The following is a 21,145-nucleotide window of genomic DNA, read 5'->3' on the forward strand; positions in this document are numbered from 1 at the left end:
TCATATTTTTCTTTTCCGAAAAAAGGAATGGGGGAAGAAAATCTCTTCAAAAGATATGGGGAAAACCCCCTTTTCTCCCATCTCTTTTTTTCTTCCCCCCTTCCCTTTTTCGGGGAAGAAAAATATGACGTCACTGGACGTCGTGTTCCTCAAAAATTATACAAAATCTGGAAAGATTGGGTTGTGTCCATTTTTTAAAAATCTTTTTGGGAAGTTTCTTTCGTCATTATTTATTTTGATTACAATAGTTACAAACCACTTTATCTTCCTTCTCCTGAATAAAACCCTCAGGGACATCCCATAGCGCAAAAAATGATTGCAAAAATCAATAGATTATTAACTAATTACTAATTAGAAGAACTAAACTTGTGAACTAAAATATGATTAGATCTGTCTAATTTTCCACTAGCTTTATATATCTTCTTTTTATTGTTCAATATTTATTTCATTATTACTTGATTTTCTCTCTAAATAAACTTATTATTAGGTGGTTTCCCTCAAAGTGCCTAGTCAAGCAAAGGAATCCCCTCACTTGTTTTCAAACAAATTGAAAATAAGAGGGAAAGAATTTTATTATTCTTTTGTTCTTTATATTATGTTAGATAACCATGACTTTTCAAAGAAAATTTATTTATTTTATGTACTTTTAAGCTTCCTCATTCTACTCAAATTAAAAGATATTTCTTAATCTAATATTATCAGGGAGTGATAGGACAATGGAATGTAAATAATTTTGTCGCGATATTTACAAACTCGTTCTGCTATTAATAGCTTTAAAACTTTTGGGGGTAAGTAAAATTCTTAATATAGTAATTTTTTGGTTTCCTGGGGGTTCATTATATTATCACCTATTACCCATCCCTTAAGATTCCTGCATGTTATTAAAACAATTTTTAATTAACTAAAATGAAGTTAGAAGAAAATTTAATTTTAGCAATCTTCCTTGTAATAAGACAGCTTTAATGATGATAGAAATAGCAATAAATTTAAGCTATAATAGTTTATATTCAGTGCTTAAAAATTATCAAACTGTTTAGTGTCCTTTTAGGATTTTGTATAACCTTCCATAAAATATCTTATTTATTTCTACTATCTCTTTCAAATATCATTCAGAAGAAGAATTTTCATAAAATCTAAGCATACCTAGTTTGTTTACTTATAGATAATATGAAATAGAATCTAATCGGTGCTAACAAAACTGGAATTGATCCTTTAACTTTTTATTTTACTATACGCGAAAAGATATCTATACTTTCTATTCTAAAAATATAATATCATTTTTATCAAAAAGAAGTCCAACATTGTTGTAAACAAACAAAAAAACTGTTTAGAATTGAGTTAATCATGATGAAACCCGACAGAAACTAATACATAATTTTCCTAGAAAGCAAAGACTATATATAGAGCAATATTCAGATATAGACTGTAAAATACTTTTTCATATATGTTATTATTTGTTGATAATAACAAGGATGACATCATCCATAAAGCTTTTGAAACGATAGGACAAAAGGAAATTAAAACTCATGGGGTGTCACAATTGAATTAACACAATATAAATTAATTAATATAAAAGTTGAAGATAGTAAGTAAATTTGTTGAAAAAATGCTTAAATACAGGATATTGTTTAAGGACATGCATACATTTTTAGGACTTGATTATAGAGATGCTTCGCTTATAATATTGTATTTTGTTGTAATAGGAATCAGTATTCTAAAATCAGAACAATCGGATTATTTTATCACATAAAATTAGTTGTTAAAAAAAGTTAAAAATCAACATGTTAAAAATGGACGTACGGACATTCTAGTAACAATTATAGAGTTGCTACGCTTTCTAAATTGTACCTAACTACTACAGGAATCATCATACAAAGTTTGAAATCGATAGGACAATTTTAACCTGTTGAAATTAACGAAAAGAGCTAACTGTCTGTGACGGACGGACGGACCGACCCTAATTATAGAAAAGCTTCGCTTTCAATAATGTAAAAGTGTGAAAATATCAAGAATAAATTTACATAGAGTAGAAAAATTAAAAAAATTTACAAGTTTAGGTTGTTTTTTATATCTAAAATTGTATAGATAACTATAATAAAACCTTGGCCACTTACCAAAGTCAGTTTAGAACTATTTAATCTGAGTTAAAGAAGCTCTATAAAGGTAGACAAAGTAAAATAATGTCATGATGCAAATGAACTAAAGAATCAGTTATTATCTATTTTCTATTATCTATTACTAGGGGTGGGGGAGGGTCTCCTCCACAGTAAAGGATCAAATCAGATTGGCCTTTTACAAAATCAAAAATAAAAATTTATATTTTAAGTACTTAAATGTTCAAAATATATTTTTGATAAAGTAAAAATAAAAATGGAAAATAACATTTGACGCAAGTAAACAAAAAAACCTTTTTATTTATTTTAATTTCATCCGTCATTGTATCGTTTACATTTTACCACCTGTATGTATGTAAAAAAAATGTTTTATACATATAAAATGTTAGCATATATATGTTAGTTTTCAGTGTTTATTTATTATTTGACATTATGTGTTTGCTTGCATGTATATATATGTACTTTACTTTTATTCTTTTTAATTCATATTTATATAAACTAGTAATACATTAAAGATCACTTCTTTTAATAAATAATTATTGAAATTTAGAAAGTAGACAAAATGAAAGCTTTTTCCTTTTTGGCATTTGTTGCCAATTTAAACGCCATTTATGGCGCAAATGGTTAGTTTCATAACAAATATTTAATTTTGAAAAATTTTTAAATATAATTATCCTCCATATTTTTAAAAAATTGACTATTTTTTATCAGTATCTGTTTTATAGTTTTTCATTAAATTACTACTACTGAACATGTTAATTTTGGATAAGTTATGTTTATAATTAAATGTTGAAGTTGTTTTTTTTGCTTGGCATTGTGTTGTTAGATAGATAGATAATTAATATTCTAAATACCAGTATAAAAGTATTATTTTTTATTTTGTGTGATACCAAAGATTTTCAAAGCACGTAGATTTATCAGCCTTTAGGACTCGCGACCGTAACTTAAGACATAGCGCATCCGCTCGTCGCTGGGGATGTGATGAGTTTAAATCTCGGCCCAACACTGCGTCATTACTAAAGTCATTCAAAATAATTCCTACATCAGATGTGCGACATTAATAGTTAGAGTAAGGGGAATGCCTTGGCACAAAACAGGCGCAACTCATAACCTTATGACTTCTAGACAAAGATCGTGTTATCAAAGAGTTGATTGTCTGTTGGGTGTTGCCTAGCCTAATACCCTGGGTGTTTGGACAGAAAAGGAGAGAAGGTCTCCTTGGTTGTTGGAATTAACGTTAGAGTGTCATGGACAGCAGATAGATTAGTTATAGCATTTTTTGTTAAGATTGTACTATTCAGTTGGATTCCATTTCTGGAAAATATCCACCTCTGTTATTACAAAACAGGTGAAATATTCAATAAGCATAACAAAGGAATTTTTAATACTTCCGTTTAAAATAATATGTCTTTAAATATTAAGAAGCCAAATTAAAAAAATTTGTCAAAAAGCAAAATAAGTTATATAGTTTGCCTTTTTTAATAGTCTACTAACATAAAAAAATCTAAATGAGATTAAATTAACTTGTATAGTAATTACACTTATTATATGTTATATTTTTTGTTATTGTTATAGCGATTTTGTATATCCTGAAGGTGAATCCGCGGATGAAAAGAGATTCATTATCATAAGTAAATTTTTATTTTCAGAAATTTCCAAAAATAATAAAAGAAAAACTAATTGCTTATTTGCACTTTTTTATGAAGGATTCTCAATTTTAAAACTATTTTTTTCAATCAAAAAAGTTTGAGACACATAATAATTAATTATATATTTTTTTGATGGTCTCCTTCAAAGTACCTGTAGAGTACTGACTCTCACCCTCAAACTAAATTGAAAATAAGGGGGGCGGGGGCTTTGACTATGACTCACCAATGTAAGGGGCTTTTACCTGCGGTACCTTAGCTATGTCTGACTACCCAGTACCCAATATACCCAAATTGAAGGAAATATTTTGATTTATTTCTAAAAATATAAGAAGGGGGGTTCTGCGGTCAACAATCCACTTTAAGGGAAAACACAATTTTTATTAAACATTTGGGTATCGTCCCTTTCGTGATTAAGGGGCGTTTCGTCGTATTTTTACAGCATCTTTAGATAGGTTATTCTAGGTTAGGTTATGTTAAGTTGGGTAAGATGATTGCCCCGTAGGGTTAACCAATTGGCCCCGCAGGGTTAGAGCCTCCACAAGTGCTAGAATTAGGAGAAAAGCTCACTTAAGAGGTGTTGTCACGAAAGTTACCATACCCAAACATTTTTACATACTCTTACACAAGTTTCACTTCACAAATTGTTGTATTTCAAATAATTATGAATCACATTGTTTAGAGGCTGGTGATGAATTGGAACTGTACTGTCATGGAAGTATCAGATATTATAAAGATACCTACCTAGAGTAAGTTTGTTTTTGTAGTGTAATGATACCTACAACACCTACCTAGAGTAAGTCCTTTTTTCTAGTGTAAAGATACCTACCTAGAGTAAGTGTAAAAAGGCATTGCTACATAAGACCTAATTAAAAAGACCTAACCTTACAAAAGACGCATTTACAAAGGACCTAAATGACATATAATTATTGGATATGCTCAAATTCATATCCAATAATCTTAACCTAACCTCACTTAACTTAACTGTTGTCAGATTAGGTCTTTTGTAAGATTAGATTTTTTGTTTTTTGGGTCTTTTGTAATAAAGTCTTATGTTATTAGGTCTTTTTTAGCAACACCTAAAAAGATTAAAATCATCTATTTTCATCCCTTAAGATAGCTAAATGAAAGTGAAAGCTTGAAACCTTTTCCGTTAATGTATCTGGAGTAGATTTTTTATATTTAGAGGTACAAACTTGCCAGCAGAAACTTCAGCATCACTCACATGTACAGATGGAGCTTTTCTTACACCTGATAATAAACAGGTTAGCTATTCTTAATTTTGATAATCATTGTTCAAATTTTTAAACTGCTCAATTAAAAGCTTTTAGTCTAGAAAATTACATATATTTAAGAACTTAATTGGAAACTTGAAAGCTTTATAAAACTAATAAGCCAAATATGTGAGCCAAGCCTTATTGTATAAGTTGATTCAAAATCAGATTGTGCGAATTTAAGTCTTATAGAACAATTAGATAATAATCTAATTGCTCCAATATAACTAAACAAAAAAAGTACTACGAATCAATTTATGTGTATGCTTTTATTGCTTCTCACAAGTGCTGTTAATTATTTGTCATAAAACAAGCAATCACGCAGTTGTAAAATAAGTATAAAGGGAAAATTTCAACAGTCGATTTACCTCTAATTGCATATTGACTTTACCCCCCTTATTTTGCAAAAAGAGGGATTTTTTAGATGCTACATGTGGCCCTAGCCCTGTCGGGCCTGTACCTACGGTACCCTGAACTTGTAGGGCTACCCAGTTCCCGACCCAACCTAACCTAAATTGTCTGAAACTGAAATAATAAAAAAACAAACCCCTCACTCATTTTCAATTTATTTAAAAATAAAGGGAAGGAGGATTTAAGTGCTCACCAGGCCTATTTCGAGGAAAGCCATCATTTTGTTTTTAATAAAAAAGAAAGCTCATTTTATTTTATCTTAGGTTGATGTAGAATCAGTTAGCTGTAACAGAAGGCAAGAGCCAAGACTATTGAAGACACAGGAAGAATGCTCTTCTATTGGTATCATTTGTATTTAACCAAAAAAATGGTTTTATTCATAATCAGCAATTAGCACAGTCCAGAATGCATCAGATAAAATAATGCACATTTTAGAAAGCCAATTTTAAAAGTATCCATCGTTAGAAGTACCGATTAACCAAATTTAAGTGGGGAGGTGCGCCTATAATAAAAACAGCTCTGCTAAGGAGGGGGTTTAGGCTAGTTCAGCACATTTCGGATTGTGTTAAAGCAAATCTGTATAGTCAGTCTGTTGATTAACTACAAGGAAATCTTTGAATCTATTAATAGCACCCTACCCTAGGATCTGATGACTTCTAAAGACGGGACTGGGAGCAAAGTAAAATATCCTAAAACCATCCTAAGTTGATCATAAGAAGCATAACCAATTAATCAATTTATTAATTTGGTTTTAGGTGCTGATGGCAGAACATCTGACTTATCTGGTAATTATTTTCCATTTATATTTAAAATTGATTTTATTATAAATCCTCATTGCTTAAAAATATATAATTGGACTCATTTTAGAGTTGTACCTGGTTCAAATTGGATGGATGATTAGAGAGACTTTTGTTGAGCAGGTATGAATTATATCCAGAATTTTCAAACAGTTCTGATTTTTTCAAACAAACTTATTAAGATTCTAAGATGGTTATGAATTTCTATAAAGATGGTATATTACCAGAATAAGAGTATACATGCAATTAAAAATTTTAAATCTAAACATTCTGTTACTAGATGGTTTCGAGCTAATACAATTCATATTTAGATAAGATTGTGCCAGGATGAGAAGACCTATGGAACTATTTGGACCAACCATACAGTTCTGGGGGCTAACATCAATTTCAGAGACATTGACTCTGGCAGGCCATCATTTAGGTAGGAATCACAGATAAAGTCTGTCTACCTAATTCTTATAATAATTTGACTTTTACAAATATTAATATTTTTTCCAAAATAAAGGTTTAACATGTTTCATCCTTTATTTAGAATTGACAACAGTTACCTAAAAAGATTCTTCACCTGGACAACTAGTACTAAGATGAATGAGTAAGTATAATTATTTTCTGTAAGCATGTAGTTGCTCAAGGAAATGATTTTTATCTAAATATTTATGTTATACTAGTGGCTTCGCCCCTAGCCTCTAGGGGCTTTGCCCCAAGAGGTATAATTACATCTTCTATTACTTACCCAGCAGAACGGATCACAAATTTTCGCACCTACCCAGCAGGAAAACATTTTGCGATTAAATTCGCAAAGTTCGTAAATTTCGTAAAATTCGTCAAATTCGTAAAATTCATAAAATTCGTAAAATTTGTAAAAAAAAAATAAAAAAAAAAAAAAAAAAAAAAAAAAATGGGGGGGGGAATTTTTTGTTTTTGGGGGGGTTGGGGGTGTCCCCCCCCCCCCCCAAGAAAATAGCTTAAAACCACCGCAGGACCAATAGGTATATACCCTGAAGAGTAGAATCCAATCGGTTCAGTGGTTACCGAGATCTTAGGGGACAGACAGACGGACAGACATCAAGCTACTTTGTATTATAGATAGTGGAAATGAAAGAGTAATCAAACTAATTAGTTAAGTAAATACCAAAAAGCAGTTATTGTTGTAGTTAAATCTACATACAAGCGTAAATAATTGCATTGCATTTTACTTTAACTAGTTATTGATAAAAAAAAATTGCTTAGCACTTTAGAATGTTATTAATTATTCCTCTTTGGTAACTAAATGGGCTCCAATTGTCAAATTTTAATAGAACATTACAGGAAGCAATCCAAAATTTTATAAAAATTACAGCAATTTTTTAGTTACTACTCTAAGAATACCCAAGAAGAAACAATGATGAAGCTGCTGGGTCATAATACAATCAATGGAAACCCAATTATTGAGACAAGTACCAGTGGAACCAACTATTTTGCTAAGGTCTTGATTTATTATAATTTTTGATGTAGAGTATATAAGTCATGAATATGATAAAGAAAATAAGGGATTTTGGAGTTTAAAGAATAATTTTAAAATCATTTTAGTTCAGTTATTAAGTTATATCATTTTTGTCAAATCATTTCCAAAACATTTTATTTTGAACTAGAAAAGTTAGCGTGCTGTTTATACATCATTTACACTTTAGTAAAATTTTTATATTGTTTCTAGGGCCATTTGTCACCAGATGCTGGATTCATCTACAATATTAACCAGGAATTTAAAACTTACATACACTAAATTCTTTTGAGAATGTAATGAAATAAGAGTATATTTTTCATTTTAAAAACTATGTCTTATAGTTAAGATAAGATAAGACTCTAGGGGGCTAAGTGTCGCTTCGGGTACTAGACCTCTTCTCCACGCACCTTGAAACATACTTCGCTTATGATTGCAGTGTAAAGCGTCCATTCACCCATCAGACAACCAACTCTCTGAGATGCACGACCTTTGTCTGAGAAGTCCCAACTGTTCATGGTTACGAGTTGCGCCTGTTTTGGGCCAAGGCATTCCCCCCACTCTAACTATTTACGTCACGCATCTGACATAGTAGTAGTGGGAACCATTTTTAACATCTTTAGTTATGATGCGGTGTCGGACCGAGATTCGAACCTATCACCTTCCCGACGACGAGCGGATGCGCTACATGTTGAGCCACGGTCGCGGGTTATATGTCTTATGCACAGTGGGATCTTTTGAAAAAAATCGGGACATCCAAAAAATCTAAAATCGACTTTTATCTATCCTAGGACCTTATAATGGCTGTAAGTAGACAGCTAGAAAAGAAATTTTTAAAAAATATTAATTTTTGGCGGGTTTATGCCATTTTTTAAAAAAGTAGTGAAAAATTTCTTTTCAGTTTTGATGATTTTCCAGATTTTTTTACACAATTTTTTCAAAGCAACAAAAAATACATTTATGTTCATCTTATGAAAAAAAACATGTATTGAGGTACTTTTCAGATACCTGTACCAATGTCTAATTAAAGAAAAAATTTAAAAAAATATTTTTTTGGTGTTGTAAATTGACATTTTGTGAGAAAATTTCACCAAGAATATTAAGATTTTTAACCCCAAAAAATCAGTTTTCTCCATTTTACCCAAAAACGGACAGGAGGCCCTGGGTTTTGCAATAATAATATCAATATACAACATGTATTGTGTATAAAACAGTTTTCACAACCTGGGGCCTCTTGTCCGTTTTTGAGTAAATGAGCATTTTACATTGCATGATTTGAACAATTTCGTTCTTGTTAATTTCAAATTCCCCCGTTAGAGAGGGAAGGAGTCATTTTAGAGCCCAAAGTCATCTCTGCAATATTTTCAAACTTTTTGAGGCGGATCTTTGTTTACTTCTGCATTATTTGCCTCTGGCGAACCGTTTCGCCGTTATTTGCCGCCGTTGGCGTGATTTTTAACGATTTTTGCCGTTCTCGCGGTTTTAATGGACATTTAAGGGATAAAGGAGTCGTTAAATAAAGATCACTTATAAATACTTTTATTTTAGCAATTAAATTTTCTAAATTTCATGTGTTCTAAAAAAAATTGTAGTTCTAACTGGTTTTGGCCCAGCAGAAATTCAAATTTGGAGATTAATTATAATATTGCAAAAACATTATATACGCATCAGAGAGAGAGAGAGAAATATACTCTTGAGAGAGAATATAATTTAAGTAATTATGTTTATATTCTTATACAAACTTTAAATGAAGATAGCTAGACCTAGAATAAAGGTATTAACACAAAATCAAAAGTGTTTTGAAAATTATGTTATTGTTGTTTATATCTGAAAAAAAAATATTTGAAAACATGCCTTATAAGTGTCCTATTTTACTTATACTGGACCTACCTAAAAATGCCGGGACTCGAACTGGGTGAACCTGACGCTATACTCTTGTTCACAAACATTGTTTGCATTGAAGAAATATTTACATAGACGTTGACTTTGTTAAAATATTCCTATCCTAACTAAAGTTATGAAGATTTAGAGATTTTTTAAAAATAGGGTAGTTTCGCTCCTCCAAAACAGCAAGACGTACTTACCAAGTGCACATTAGAAGTTAACAGAGGCAAAATTTAAGTTATTTCCAGTTATTTCCGAGTTAAAGCAAAAGAAATTACATCATTTCTTCAAATACAAGCTTATTTATTGAAGTTTACTTTTGTCTACTCTAAATGTTCCGTTTTTTGGCAAAAGATCGCACCTTGTTATAGTTAATGAAGAAAGAACATTTTAAGTAAACTACATTTCAAAAATCACTGAATCCTTTTTTAAAGATTAAAACTGATTATCAATAAAATTTGACAAATCTGTAATTTATGTGTAAAATTTTGTCTAACAGGATGCCACTTATTACTTTATGAATGTAGCTCCTCAATTCCAGGTAAATATTAATCCATTTGCATTCATACCGTGTATCCTTGGACCAGGATTCAGCATAGTAACTCAAGTTAACAATATCTAGAATTTTTCGGGGTTTTTTTTGGCAAAAAGAAGTTTTTTTCATGAAACAAAAGGGAAGTAATTATGAAGATTAAATTCTCCACTGAGAATAGTTGCACTAATACTGTTATTTATCTCTAAAATTGCATTTGTTTACAAAAAAAATCTCTATTTTCAATTTCTTACAAATATAGTCCTTCAACAATGGTAACTGGAAAGCCCTTGAGATGAACACAAGAGATCTTGCTGCCAGGTAACCTTATTTAATTCATCACCAGTTTGTAATATTCTTGGGGTAGAAATATCGAGTCTAACCATGCATTACAATAATAAAATACTTTGAAACCCTTACACACATAACTGTTAGATTTCATTCAGTATTATGGATTAAAGTAAAGCTCATCATGCCTTACCAAGAGAAAGACTATGTAATTATATATAAGATATTGTTAAGAATCTGGGTCTGACAGATCATTTTGATGTTATTTAGAGCTCAAACAAAAAGAATTACTTGACAAACTAAAACTATATTTCATCCTTTTGCATTACATCTATAACACAAGTGGTATCTATGCGTTCATTTTTTCTCTTTATCTCTTGATCGCTTCTATTGATTCAATACTAATACATTTCTGATTATCAAAAAATAATATATGATATCTTAAGTTAATTCTAGTAACAAGATGCTAAAAATAAATGACTGGAAGCAAATCAAATATCAATTTTATCTATCTATTATTAATTACCTTCTATTTATTAGTTTGGGTCATGATGTGTCTATCTGGACTGGTACCCATGGAGTTCTACAGTATGCTGATAAATCTGGTAATTTGGTTGATATCTATCTGTATACAGATGGTGAAACTCAGGTATGTTTTCAACAAACCATAAGAGTTTTTAACGTATGGCTTTAAAACCGATTAATATATACTGGATTAGAAGCAGTTCTCAGTCATACTGAAAACTCATGCATAGCATCATATTAAATTATAGACAACTTTCTACAAATATTAAAATGAAAAATCATAAAATTAATACCAGTTTTGTTAGCCTTGGTTTTCTGCCCCTCAGGGGAACAAAACTGGTTTTAATCTCATAATTTTACATTTTGATATATGCAGAAAGCTGTCTCTAATTCTAAAATCTGAATATTTCTCACTCCATCCTGTTACTTTATTATAAGAATATTTGGAAAACAACAAAGTTTCCTTTTTTTAGTACATTCCAGCTCCCCAATATTATTGGAAAGTTCTGTATGATAGTTCCACAGATTCCGGAGTAGCTTTCATTGGTCTGAATGACCCTCATGCCACTAAAGTCCCCAATGAACTCTGTGACAATGTGTAAGATTTATTTTACATAAAGTAAACAAAATTGATTATTCTCAAAAGATCTTTTTATCTTTGTTTTGCCTACAATGTCAGATAAATAATTTTTTTAATGTATAGGAAATTTAAATTACTTTCATTTCAAAAAAAATTTTATATGACTTTATCCAATTTTATATTAATAATTAATTTTCAACAAAATAGAAATTTGACATCACAACTATATATAAATAAAACATTTTTTTTTTTTTGTATAAACATATAGATTATTTTTCTTTTCCAAGGTGTTCCCAAATGTCCTGGGTTGATTGGAGTATTGCTGAACTTGATGCAGGTACTTTAAAAAGGAACTTTAAACTATGGCCCGGCAGCCGCGACTAAGATGGGAATTTAAAACTATTTTTTGATGCCTAAATTTGAAAAAAAGGATTGCCATATTGGGGTCTTGTTCATGGTTTTCAAAAATGTAAAAGGTTGATTTCTCTAAGGCTTACAGGCGGCAGATTTGCGGCTACCAGGCACTTCTATAAACGATTAGAATTGGTGATAGATTTATAGTATATTGGTAGAGTATTCTAATTTAAATATACAGTAAATGATCCAATATTTAAGTAATTTTTTTATTTTGATTTTAGGTTATATGTACTGTTGCTCAGTTGAGAGTGCAAGGGAGGCCATTCCTTCTATCCCTGATGTCAACGTAAGTTTAATAATCTTAAAGTCTTATAAATGAAGTGCGCATTATATTTCTGTTTGTAAGGACATACAAGTTGGATTTGGAAGACAGTGAAACTTTTTGGTCCCAATAGGTTAAAACTTATTTAGACAAACCTCTTAAAAAAACTTTCCATAATAAATTTAAATTTACCTCCCCCCCCACCCCCCCTTAACTAAACTTATCATCTTATTATGCATTCCAATAATCGCATGCTTGTTTTTTTCCAAAACTAGATTTTAATACTAGATAATATAAAATATAATTAGAACAAGTTAAAGATAATAATGCTTTTTTTTCAGCCCGCGAAGCTGATCCAGAAGACCAACAGCAACGTTTACACCATGGTGGACGGACCATGTACCTGTACCTGTATCCAGGGAGATGGACAGTGCGGTGGCTGCACGTGCAAGTGTGATTTGGCGGGAAAATAATCAGCTGATTACTATCACAGGGAACGGAACAAGTATTCTAAAATAAAATTGCAGATGTGAATTTAAAAGTAAAGTAATTATTTTGATAGAAAATCTATTTGCTATAAACTTTTCAGAAAGGGTATGATAATATCATGGGAATTGTAAAATACTTACATAAGAAAAAAAATCAGAGGTGGTGGTGGGGGGGGGGGGGGGGGGGGGGGGGTTGCGAGTGTCGCTTATACAACTATTGCAACCTACCTTTCCTCTTATCCCTTTGATAAGCATTTTTAATTTTCTACAGTCTTGAAGTCCTTAAACGTTTTAATTTCTATATTAATTTTTAGACGTTATTCTTTTTTCTCTTTTTAAGAATACTTTTTTTTCTGTTACAGGACCTACCATTTTGATCGAGTTGATTTTATAAACTAAATATAAATTATCTAGTTTACATATATACAAAATAATATATTTCTATATCAAACCTATTTTATTCATATATATTTTTATATTTTACCAAAAATAAATTTATAGCAATCCATCAATGATTTTTTATTGTAACGAAACCACTCAATTACGTTCACTAACCTACCTGAATGTGAAAAACGGGCTATGAATGAGTTAATTAGACTTCAAAAATCTCGTCAAATTTGTATAAAACCGAATGATAAAACAGGTGGTTGTTCGGTATTAAATACAGAAGATTATGTTAACTCTATGGAATCTCTATTGTTAGCTAAACATACAGATTCTGACGGCTTTGATCACCCTTATTTTCAAAAGCTAGATCCCAACCAGGCTGCACAGATACAATTTAATGATTTTGAAACATTAAAATCTGAGGTTAGTAAAGCAAAATCCATGAAATGGATAGATGGCGATATTGCCAAATGGCTTGTACCTGATGAGCCTATTCCCGGTAGACTCTATGGTCTTGTTAAAGACCACGTTGATCCCGAAAAATGGCCCCCTGGGACAACAACCCCACCTTTAAGACCTGTCGAATCAGCTAGTGGTACAACTTTCGAAAATGCCAGTCATTTTGTCGATATTCACTCTAATGATCTAGTCAAATCATTACCTAGTTATTGGGCAGACACACCAGATATGTTACGTTGTTTTGAGAAAGAAAATTCAAAAGGGCCACAACCTCCAGGATCCATTCCTGTGACCCTTGATGTATCAAGTCTTTACACTAATATTCCATTAGCTCAAGGAATAGAAATCTTTACTGCCTTTTTAGACACTCGTAGTGATAAAAGTGTCCCCACAGTGTTCCTAATAACACTTCTAACACTAGTTCTTAAATGCAATGTTCTAGTTTTTAATGGTCAACATTATTTGCAGCTTATTGGAACTGCCATGGGCACCCGTGTTGCCCCTACGTTTGCATGCCTTTTTATGGGCTGTATTGAATATATGATGTTAAAATCTTGGAAAGGTTTAAAACCTAACCTTTATAAACGCTACATTGATGATATATTTTTTCTATGGAATGGGACAGAACAAGAGTTGCTAAAATTTATAGAACACCTTAATAATTTTCACCCATTTCTTAAATTTAAAGCTTCGTATAATTTTGAGACAAAATCTGTAGCTTTTTTGGACACTCTAATTTCGATTGATTCAAATGGTTTTATAAAAACAAATCTTTATGTAAAACCTGGCAAAAGATGTTCTTATTTACTTTTATCTTCTTCACATCCAAAGCACATTACTGAGAACATCCCTTATTCACTTGCTCTTAGATTAAAAAGAATATGTAGTTTAAACGTAGATTTTGTACAACAATTAGATTTTTTGAAATGTAAATTATTATCTCGTGGTTATAAACTTAATTATATATTAAAAGCATTTGAACGTGTATCTTTAATCAGCAGAACAACAGCACTTCAAAAAGTTGAGAAAAAAGTTGTAAACAGGCCAATTTTGAGTTTACAATATGATCCCCGTCTTCCCCATATTTCAAATATTTTATTTCGATTCTGGAAGGTTATGATACAAAATCCCCAAATGAAAAAAGTTTTCCCAGAACCGCCGATGGTGTGCTGGTCTCGGCCAAAAAATTTAAGAGAATTTTTGATTCGAGCACAATTGCCTAAAGACAATAGACCTTCCAGAAATAAACTAGGGTTTAAACAATGTGGTTTCAATTGTATGTTATGTAAATTTTCGCCTAAATTTGTTAATAATATTGTATCATCTGTAACACATGAAACTATTCCAATTTTATCTTATTTGACTTGTGACTCAGAGAATGTAATTTATTGTATAACATGTACCAAAGACAATGGAAACTGTAAAACACACCCACAATATATTGGACAGACTGGCCGCAAAGCAGTCAAAAGATTTTCTGAGCATAAAAATTCAATTTCACCTAACGCAATCACAGCAGTTGGCCAACATTTTTCAGAAAGTGGCCATAATTTCAGTCATTTACAATTTATTCCTTTTGAACAAATTAAAAGCAATAATCCTTGGGTAAGATTAGCCAGAGAAAAATTTTATATTAGAAAACTTGAACCTTTGTTAAATCGCAGAATGTAAATTTGTTAGTCAAAATGCAGTTGCAATTTTTTTTAAAAATCACCAGTTATAGAGCAGCTGTGCTACTATAGACACCCCACAAAACTCAAACCTTCCCCCTTCCCCTCTCAATTCACATTATTTTGACCGCTTCCCCCTTCATTTTTTGTACAACCATCTTATAGTAAAGTCATACATATTTTTTCCTAGTGAATTGTTAGTACCTATATAATGCTTTTTTTTGCTTTTTATCATAATTATTTGTTATCAAAGTTAGGTTTAAATGTTTTACCCTTAAAGAATGTTTTATCATATACTTATTTTGTTGTTTTTTTTTCCAGATGCGATTGATAATGAGTATTTTTTACTTGAAATATATTTCGGAATGATGAAGTAGACTTTTTTCCTTTTAAATTGGGTTGAGAAAGATTTATAACTGAATAGTTTTTTTCAATTACGTTCGTCTGTCCACAGGTATATGAAAGTTATTTATATTGTGCATTCGAATCTAAGAAATGCAAACCCGTGAATAAACGTTCTTGTAGAACTTTTAAAAACTAAATATTGAGTTATTAAGTGCATGATAATAAAATTTTTATTATTCAAACTCAACATCTATTTAATGTATCACAAGTGAAATGAAATAAAGATGTTGCGTCATCAATGAAATGAGTTGCCATGTTATTAAACAGGTAATTTATGTGTCTTTGACTTTAGCGTAACATTTGAGACAACGATATTAATTTAACAATTACATTCGTAATCGTTTTTCAAATGAATCAAAAGCTTAAATTTAAACACAATTTCAATTTGTACATATACTATCAATAGTTATGTAGAGAATATGTAACGTAAATTGATATGATGTAAACCTATCAAAATATCAAGTACAATTATGCTCAAAAGTAGCACAGAAGTGTAAAAATAACATAGTAGCAAAAGTACACTGGATTTGTTGATTTGTAAAAGTAAGGATATAATAATGGTTGGGTTCTGCAAAACCTAAATACTTAATTATATTATTGAAGGGCTATGTTAATCTTTCTTCATTTCTTTAATTTTTTGATGATGATTAAAGTCCCCCACAGATTATCACATCATACGATAAAATTACCAATGAGAGGCCAACATAAATTTTACCATTGGTCAATTACAGTGTATACTGGACTCTCAATAGCTATTTATTCTATCGTATGACGTCATAATCTGTGGAAGGACTTTAATCATATTCAATGTTTTCAGCATTGAAATCTTTAAAAATGTTCAATCTCAAATAGTTACGTATCATGGATGCAAAAATAAACTAAAAGTAATTTCACGTACTGTGACGTACTAAAGTACTTATTGAGTAGTTGCGCTTCTAAAAATCAAAGCATCGTTGAAATATTTGTTTGTATACGGCGACAATTATTGTGCAATATCAAATGACTTTGACAATCAATTAAAATTATAAATAACAATCAAACTTACATAAAGCCATCAAAGTTCTTAACATATCATTACTTCATTTCTTTCCAAAACTGAATACCGCAGACGCTAAAAATGCGATAAAATTCTTCTGGGTAAGGAAGGAATTTGAGGGAAATTGGGGGTCCTGAGTTAATTTAGCAAAGAATTAAATTTAGAGACAAAATTGCAGTAGAATATGTCTTCATTTTGACACCTAAGGAATTTTTGTGATTGGATATTTAAAAGGGACCTTCAAATTACACGAGTAAAAATTAAAAAGTCCTCAAGTTCGATATATTAAGCCTTTATGTTAGTATTTAAAGTTTCTTTTGATCTCAGACATAAATAGCCCTAAGGATAAACTCTAACGGTGGTGGTAAATCGGTGTTTTTCATCCCCTCAAAATAAAAAAAAAACATGGACGTACCTGTACCTAAAAAAATTACAAAATTTCATTTATTTACCAAAAACGATATATTTTTTGTTGTTAAATTAGTTAAAAGTCTGAAACATAAAAAGCCGTGTTCTTAAATCGATCCGTTTTCTAAATTTCAACTTACACAAATTGATGGGTGCCCTATGTACACATGATATATGTTTAAGATTCCATGGGCCATGGCTCCGCGGTTAATCATACAATAATTGAGGCGGACAATTTCTTAGCACAAATTGTTGGATCATACAATTTTTACACATTTGCAACAATCTGCAAAATTGTTTCAATTCTTAGACATAAAAAATGATGATATTGAATATCTTATTATACATACACAAAATATATTTCTGTTTAAAGATTTTTAAAATTTATTCTTTGTGAAATATTATTTTTTTTATAAGTTTGTACAAAAAGTTTTGAAAAAATCATGTTTGCATTTATTCACCGACTTCATAAGGATTATGAAATTACAGCTTTGCCAATTATACCTAATTGGTACAGGAATTCTCATGTAAGGTTTCATTTTTATAGAACCATTCCCACATAAAAATTAAAAATTATAAAAAGTCTTCGATTTTTTTCATTTTTTATTATGACAGTTAAAATTTGATAAAATTAAATTTAGTATGCATTTTTACCAGAAATATCAACAAACAGGCAAAAAAATGACAAAGCAGCAAATTGTTGGAGTCAGCGGGTTTTAAAATTGCACAAAAAACAATTTGGATGAATTGATCTCAAATTAGTACATTTTTTCTGCTATTGGAAAAGTATGCAGTCCTCAAATTTGCTGATGAACAATGGTAGGACCTTGTCATTTTTGCATTTATGGAATATTACTAACAGCATAATTTTGACACACCTGTCAAAATTATGGATATGATTTTATGTTAGCAAAATGGTTATTGCTAACATAAAACAGTACTAAACACATATTTATTCCAAGGAATGGTCATTTTATGCGCAGTTTCAACATTTTGTACTATAGAGACATAATCATAATTTTTTCTTCTTTATTAACCAGAAGTAAAATGACGTTTTCACGTAGTTTTTTTCTACCTTTTAACCTAATAAAATTAACGCAATTCCCCCCCCCCCCCAAAAAAAAAAAAATAGTTTTGTATCTGGGACTTAAAATTAGCAGAGGCAGCCAATTTAATAAGTTGACGAATAGCCCCAAACCAATTGCAAAACTGGTCACATGTACAGTACAGTACTCAATCAGTTCAGTAAATATATAAATCTAAAACTTCAGAAAAAATATCTTGCTATTACATATATATAATAGGATATATTTGTTCAGCAAAACAAAAATTGTGAATGAAAACGCAACCCTCATACATGTATATATTACACTTAACCTGTCTCTTAATTGCTACGCAAAGTGTCCATCACCTTGATTGCATGACTGACAACATGCGGTCACATGCACATTACAGGGTGTCCATCAAGTTGACTGCATGACTGATACCATATAGTCACATAAATATTACAGGGTGTCCATCAAGTTGACTGCATGGCTGACACCATGTAGTCACTTGCATGTTTCAGGGTGTCCATCAAGTTGACTGCATGACTGACACCATGTGGTCACATACACATTACAGGATGTCCATCAAGTTGACTGCATGACTGACAACATGCGATCACATGCACATTACAGGGTGTCCATCAAGTTGACTGCATGGCTGACAACATGCGGTCACATTGCACATTACAGGGTGTCCATCAAGTTGACTGCATGGCTGACAACATGCGGTTACATTGCACATAACAGGGTTTGCAAAATTTGTTCAAATGGCTTAGATACAATTATGAATTAGTGAAAACTAAAACTATATAACATGAGTTTTCGTACTTGATCAAAATTTAAATAAATCTAAATACTGATGATAACAAAATTAAATTTTTAGGAATAGTAAAAATCGTAATTTAAGCCGAGATTCAATATTTACAGTAGAAAGAAGACTGGCACTTTAGCTTCAAAAAGAGAAAGGAAAAAAATTAACTGGGATTGAATTTACAAGAAGTCACATTTTAAAATGAAGGAAAAGGTACAATTACAGATGTAGTAAAGTGTACACTTTATACAAATTTGTGTGTAAAAAGTGTATAGATTAGGTATAGATCAGGAATCTTACAGGATAAGACAATTGACGATAAATTATTTTCTCGTATTCATTCGAATCCGGTGGATAGGAACCGGTTCTCATCCATACAAAAAAACTATGTCTAGCATCGTATTATAACCAGCTTTCTACGAATATAAAAATGTACAATCATAAGATTAAAACCAGTTTTTTTAGCCGGTGCCTTCAGCACCTCGGGGCTAAAAAACTAGTTTTAATCTAATAATTGTACATTCTATATCCGCGGAAAGCCGTTTATAATACGATGCGAGAAATAACTATTATTTTATGAAAGTACCCAAAGTTTTAAATCAACGAATAAAAAACGTGATTATAAAACTTTGGGTACTAGATAAGTTAACAGTTCAATGTCCCCTCCCTCCCACTCAGAGTATAGATAGTTCCCTCATCACAATTTAATTTGATAAATCATTCATCAGCACAAACTAAAGGTGAATAAACAATTTCATTTTCATTTAACCCCCCCCCCCCCCTTTAAAAACAGCTATAGAAGTTTACCACAAGGTTCAAATAACCTGATAGTAAAGTTGTCGGAAATGCTTTTACTTGCATGCCTGATGGAGGATATGTAAATTACACGTTCTCTCATTCTTTGGCTAAAAAAAATTTGATATTTTTGTTCAATCCTGCTTAAAACCAGCAGCGTTAAACTTTTGAAACTAATAGTGTTGATCTATAGAAGGGGTAAATTGTTAAACATAATTAGGGGTGAACAATGATATACTAATTCTCAATAAAATAACTTTTCTAACATTTTATTTTCTTAGGGGGTTTATTTCAAATTAAAGTAAAATTTACATCTGCGTTGTAGCTATTTTTAGTTAGTTAGAATGCGTACGTTGAATACCTAAATTTTTTTATATGCGTAGCATCTTTATAAGTATCCGCATCCGTCACTGGCTGACTGTATCACCGACTCACAACTTACCTAAGAATTTTACACACCGCTATCAGAGTATACAATATACATATTAACAGAGTATATGCCAATTTCTAACTTGTTCAATCAATCCCATTTTGTTTTGGCTGAATAAATTAACTATTTGGTACTTTTTATTATAGGTTGTAGTTGTACAATAATAATTATTTCTCGCATCGTATTATAAACGGCTTTCCGCGGATATAGAATGTACAATTATAAGATTAAAACTAGTTTTGCTAAAGAACTGGTTTTAATCTTTTGATTGTACATTTTCTTAAAAAGAGCGTCATTTTTTGCAATATTTCACAAAATTGGTTGCAAGCTTCCTGTCAAATGCGCTTATTAGGTCAAACTGTTCTTAATTATTCGTTTAATAATACTATGCCATTAGCCAAAATTAAGTACAGTTTGACCTAGTGGGCCAATTTTACTGGATCTGGCACCCAATTTTACGGAATAAGGCAAAAAAAATGACGATCTTTCTATATAGCTAATTCATATAATTTTATATAGATCTACGCATTTATGACTTTGACTATTTTTTGTCTGGTTACACTTGCATCAACTTGTTGTTTGCAAAAATATATTCTAATTAGAATTGTCACAAACATTCGCACATTTCTATCTAGCACTCTTAATTTTAAAGCAAATTTAACTGTGCTAAATTATTACCGTGTGTGTTAAGCTGGTTAAAATCATCATATTGATTACAAACCTTGTAGATATATTTCTTTATGATAGGTTTACTCTGTATTTTTTGCATTTTATCATACATATATGATTTTTGAAATTGTTTAACTAATATTTGTTTCTCGGATTTATTAATGTTCGCTTTCATTAATTTGTCATCCTTGTTATTTAAAAAAGGAATGACAACATCCTTAAGTTGCGAAGCTTAAAAAAAGGTTGATGATTAATTAATTTAAAAATCACCTGTCTATCTACAAAGCAGTAGAGATATTTACGTTTCCCACATTAATTTTTAACATACATA

The 21,145-nt window shown here is 30.8% G+C and overlaps 1 protein-coding gene across 1 annotated transcript; it reads left to right on the plus strand.

Moving 5' to 3' along the window:
- The first annotated feature begins 2,657 nt into the window (after positions 1-2,657).
- Positions 2,658-13,206, plus strand: LOC145328272 (salivary protein Tsal1-like). Its single transcript, XM_080171896.1, has 20 exons — positions 2,658-2,737; positions 3,402-3,462; positions 3,690-3,745; positions 4,443-4,509; positions 4,947-5,025; positions 5,709-5,787; positions 6,201-6,230; positions 6,313-6,365; positions 6,554-6,663; positions 6,775-6,834; positions 7,593-7,707; positions 7,936-7,977; positions 10,103-10,147; positions 10,401-10,459; positions 10,967-11,075; positions 11,425-11,549; positions 11,819-11,868; positions 12,170-12,234; positions 12,552-12,699; positions 13,057-13,206. The coding sequence occupies exons 1-19, from the start codon at positions 2,677-2,679 to the stop codon at positions 12,681-12,683; spliced, it is 1,398 nt and encodes a 465-aa protein (XP_080028022.1). The 5' UTR covers positions 2,658-2,676; the 3' UTR covers positions 12,684-12,699; positions 13,057-13,206.
- Positions 13,207-21,145: the final 7,939 nt, after the last annotated feature.

Source organism: Acartia tonsa, chromosome 9, assembly GCF_053477335.1.
Source record: "Acartia tonsa isolate MP-2025a chromosome 9, ASM5347733v1, whole genome shotgun sequence".
Classification (NCBI taxonomy): domain Eukaryota; kingdom Metazoa; phylum Arthropoda; class Copepoda; order Calanoida; family Acartiidae; genus Acartia; species Acartia tonsa.

Coding starts and splice junctions, on each gene's coding strand:
- LOC145328272 (XM_080171896.1), top strand. CDS start 2,677: ATGAAAGCTTTTTCCTTTTTGGCATTTGTTGCCAATTTAAACGCCATT. Junction 3,463..3,689: donor CCTCTGTTATTACAAAACAG/GTGAAATATTCA, acceptor TTATTGTTATAG/CGATTTTGTATATCCTGAAG. Junction 7,708..7,935: donor GAACCAACTATTTTGCTAAG/GTCTTGATTTAT, acceptor TATTGTTTCTAG/GGCCATTTGTCACCAGATGC.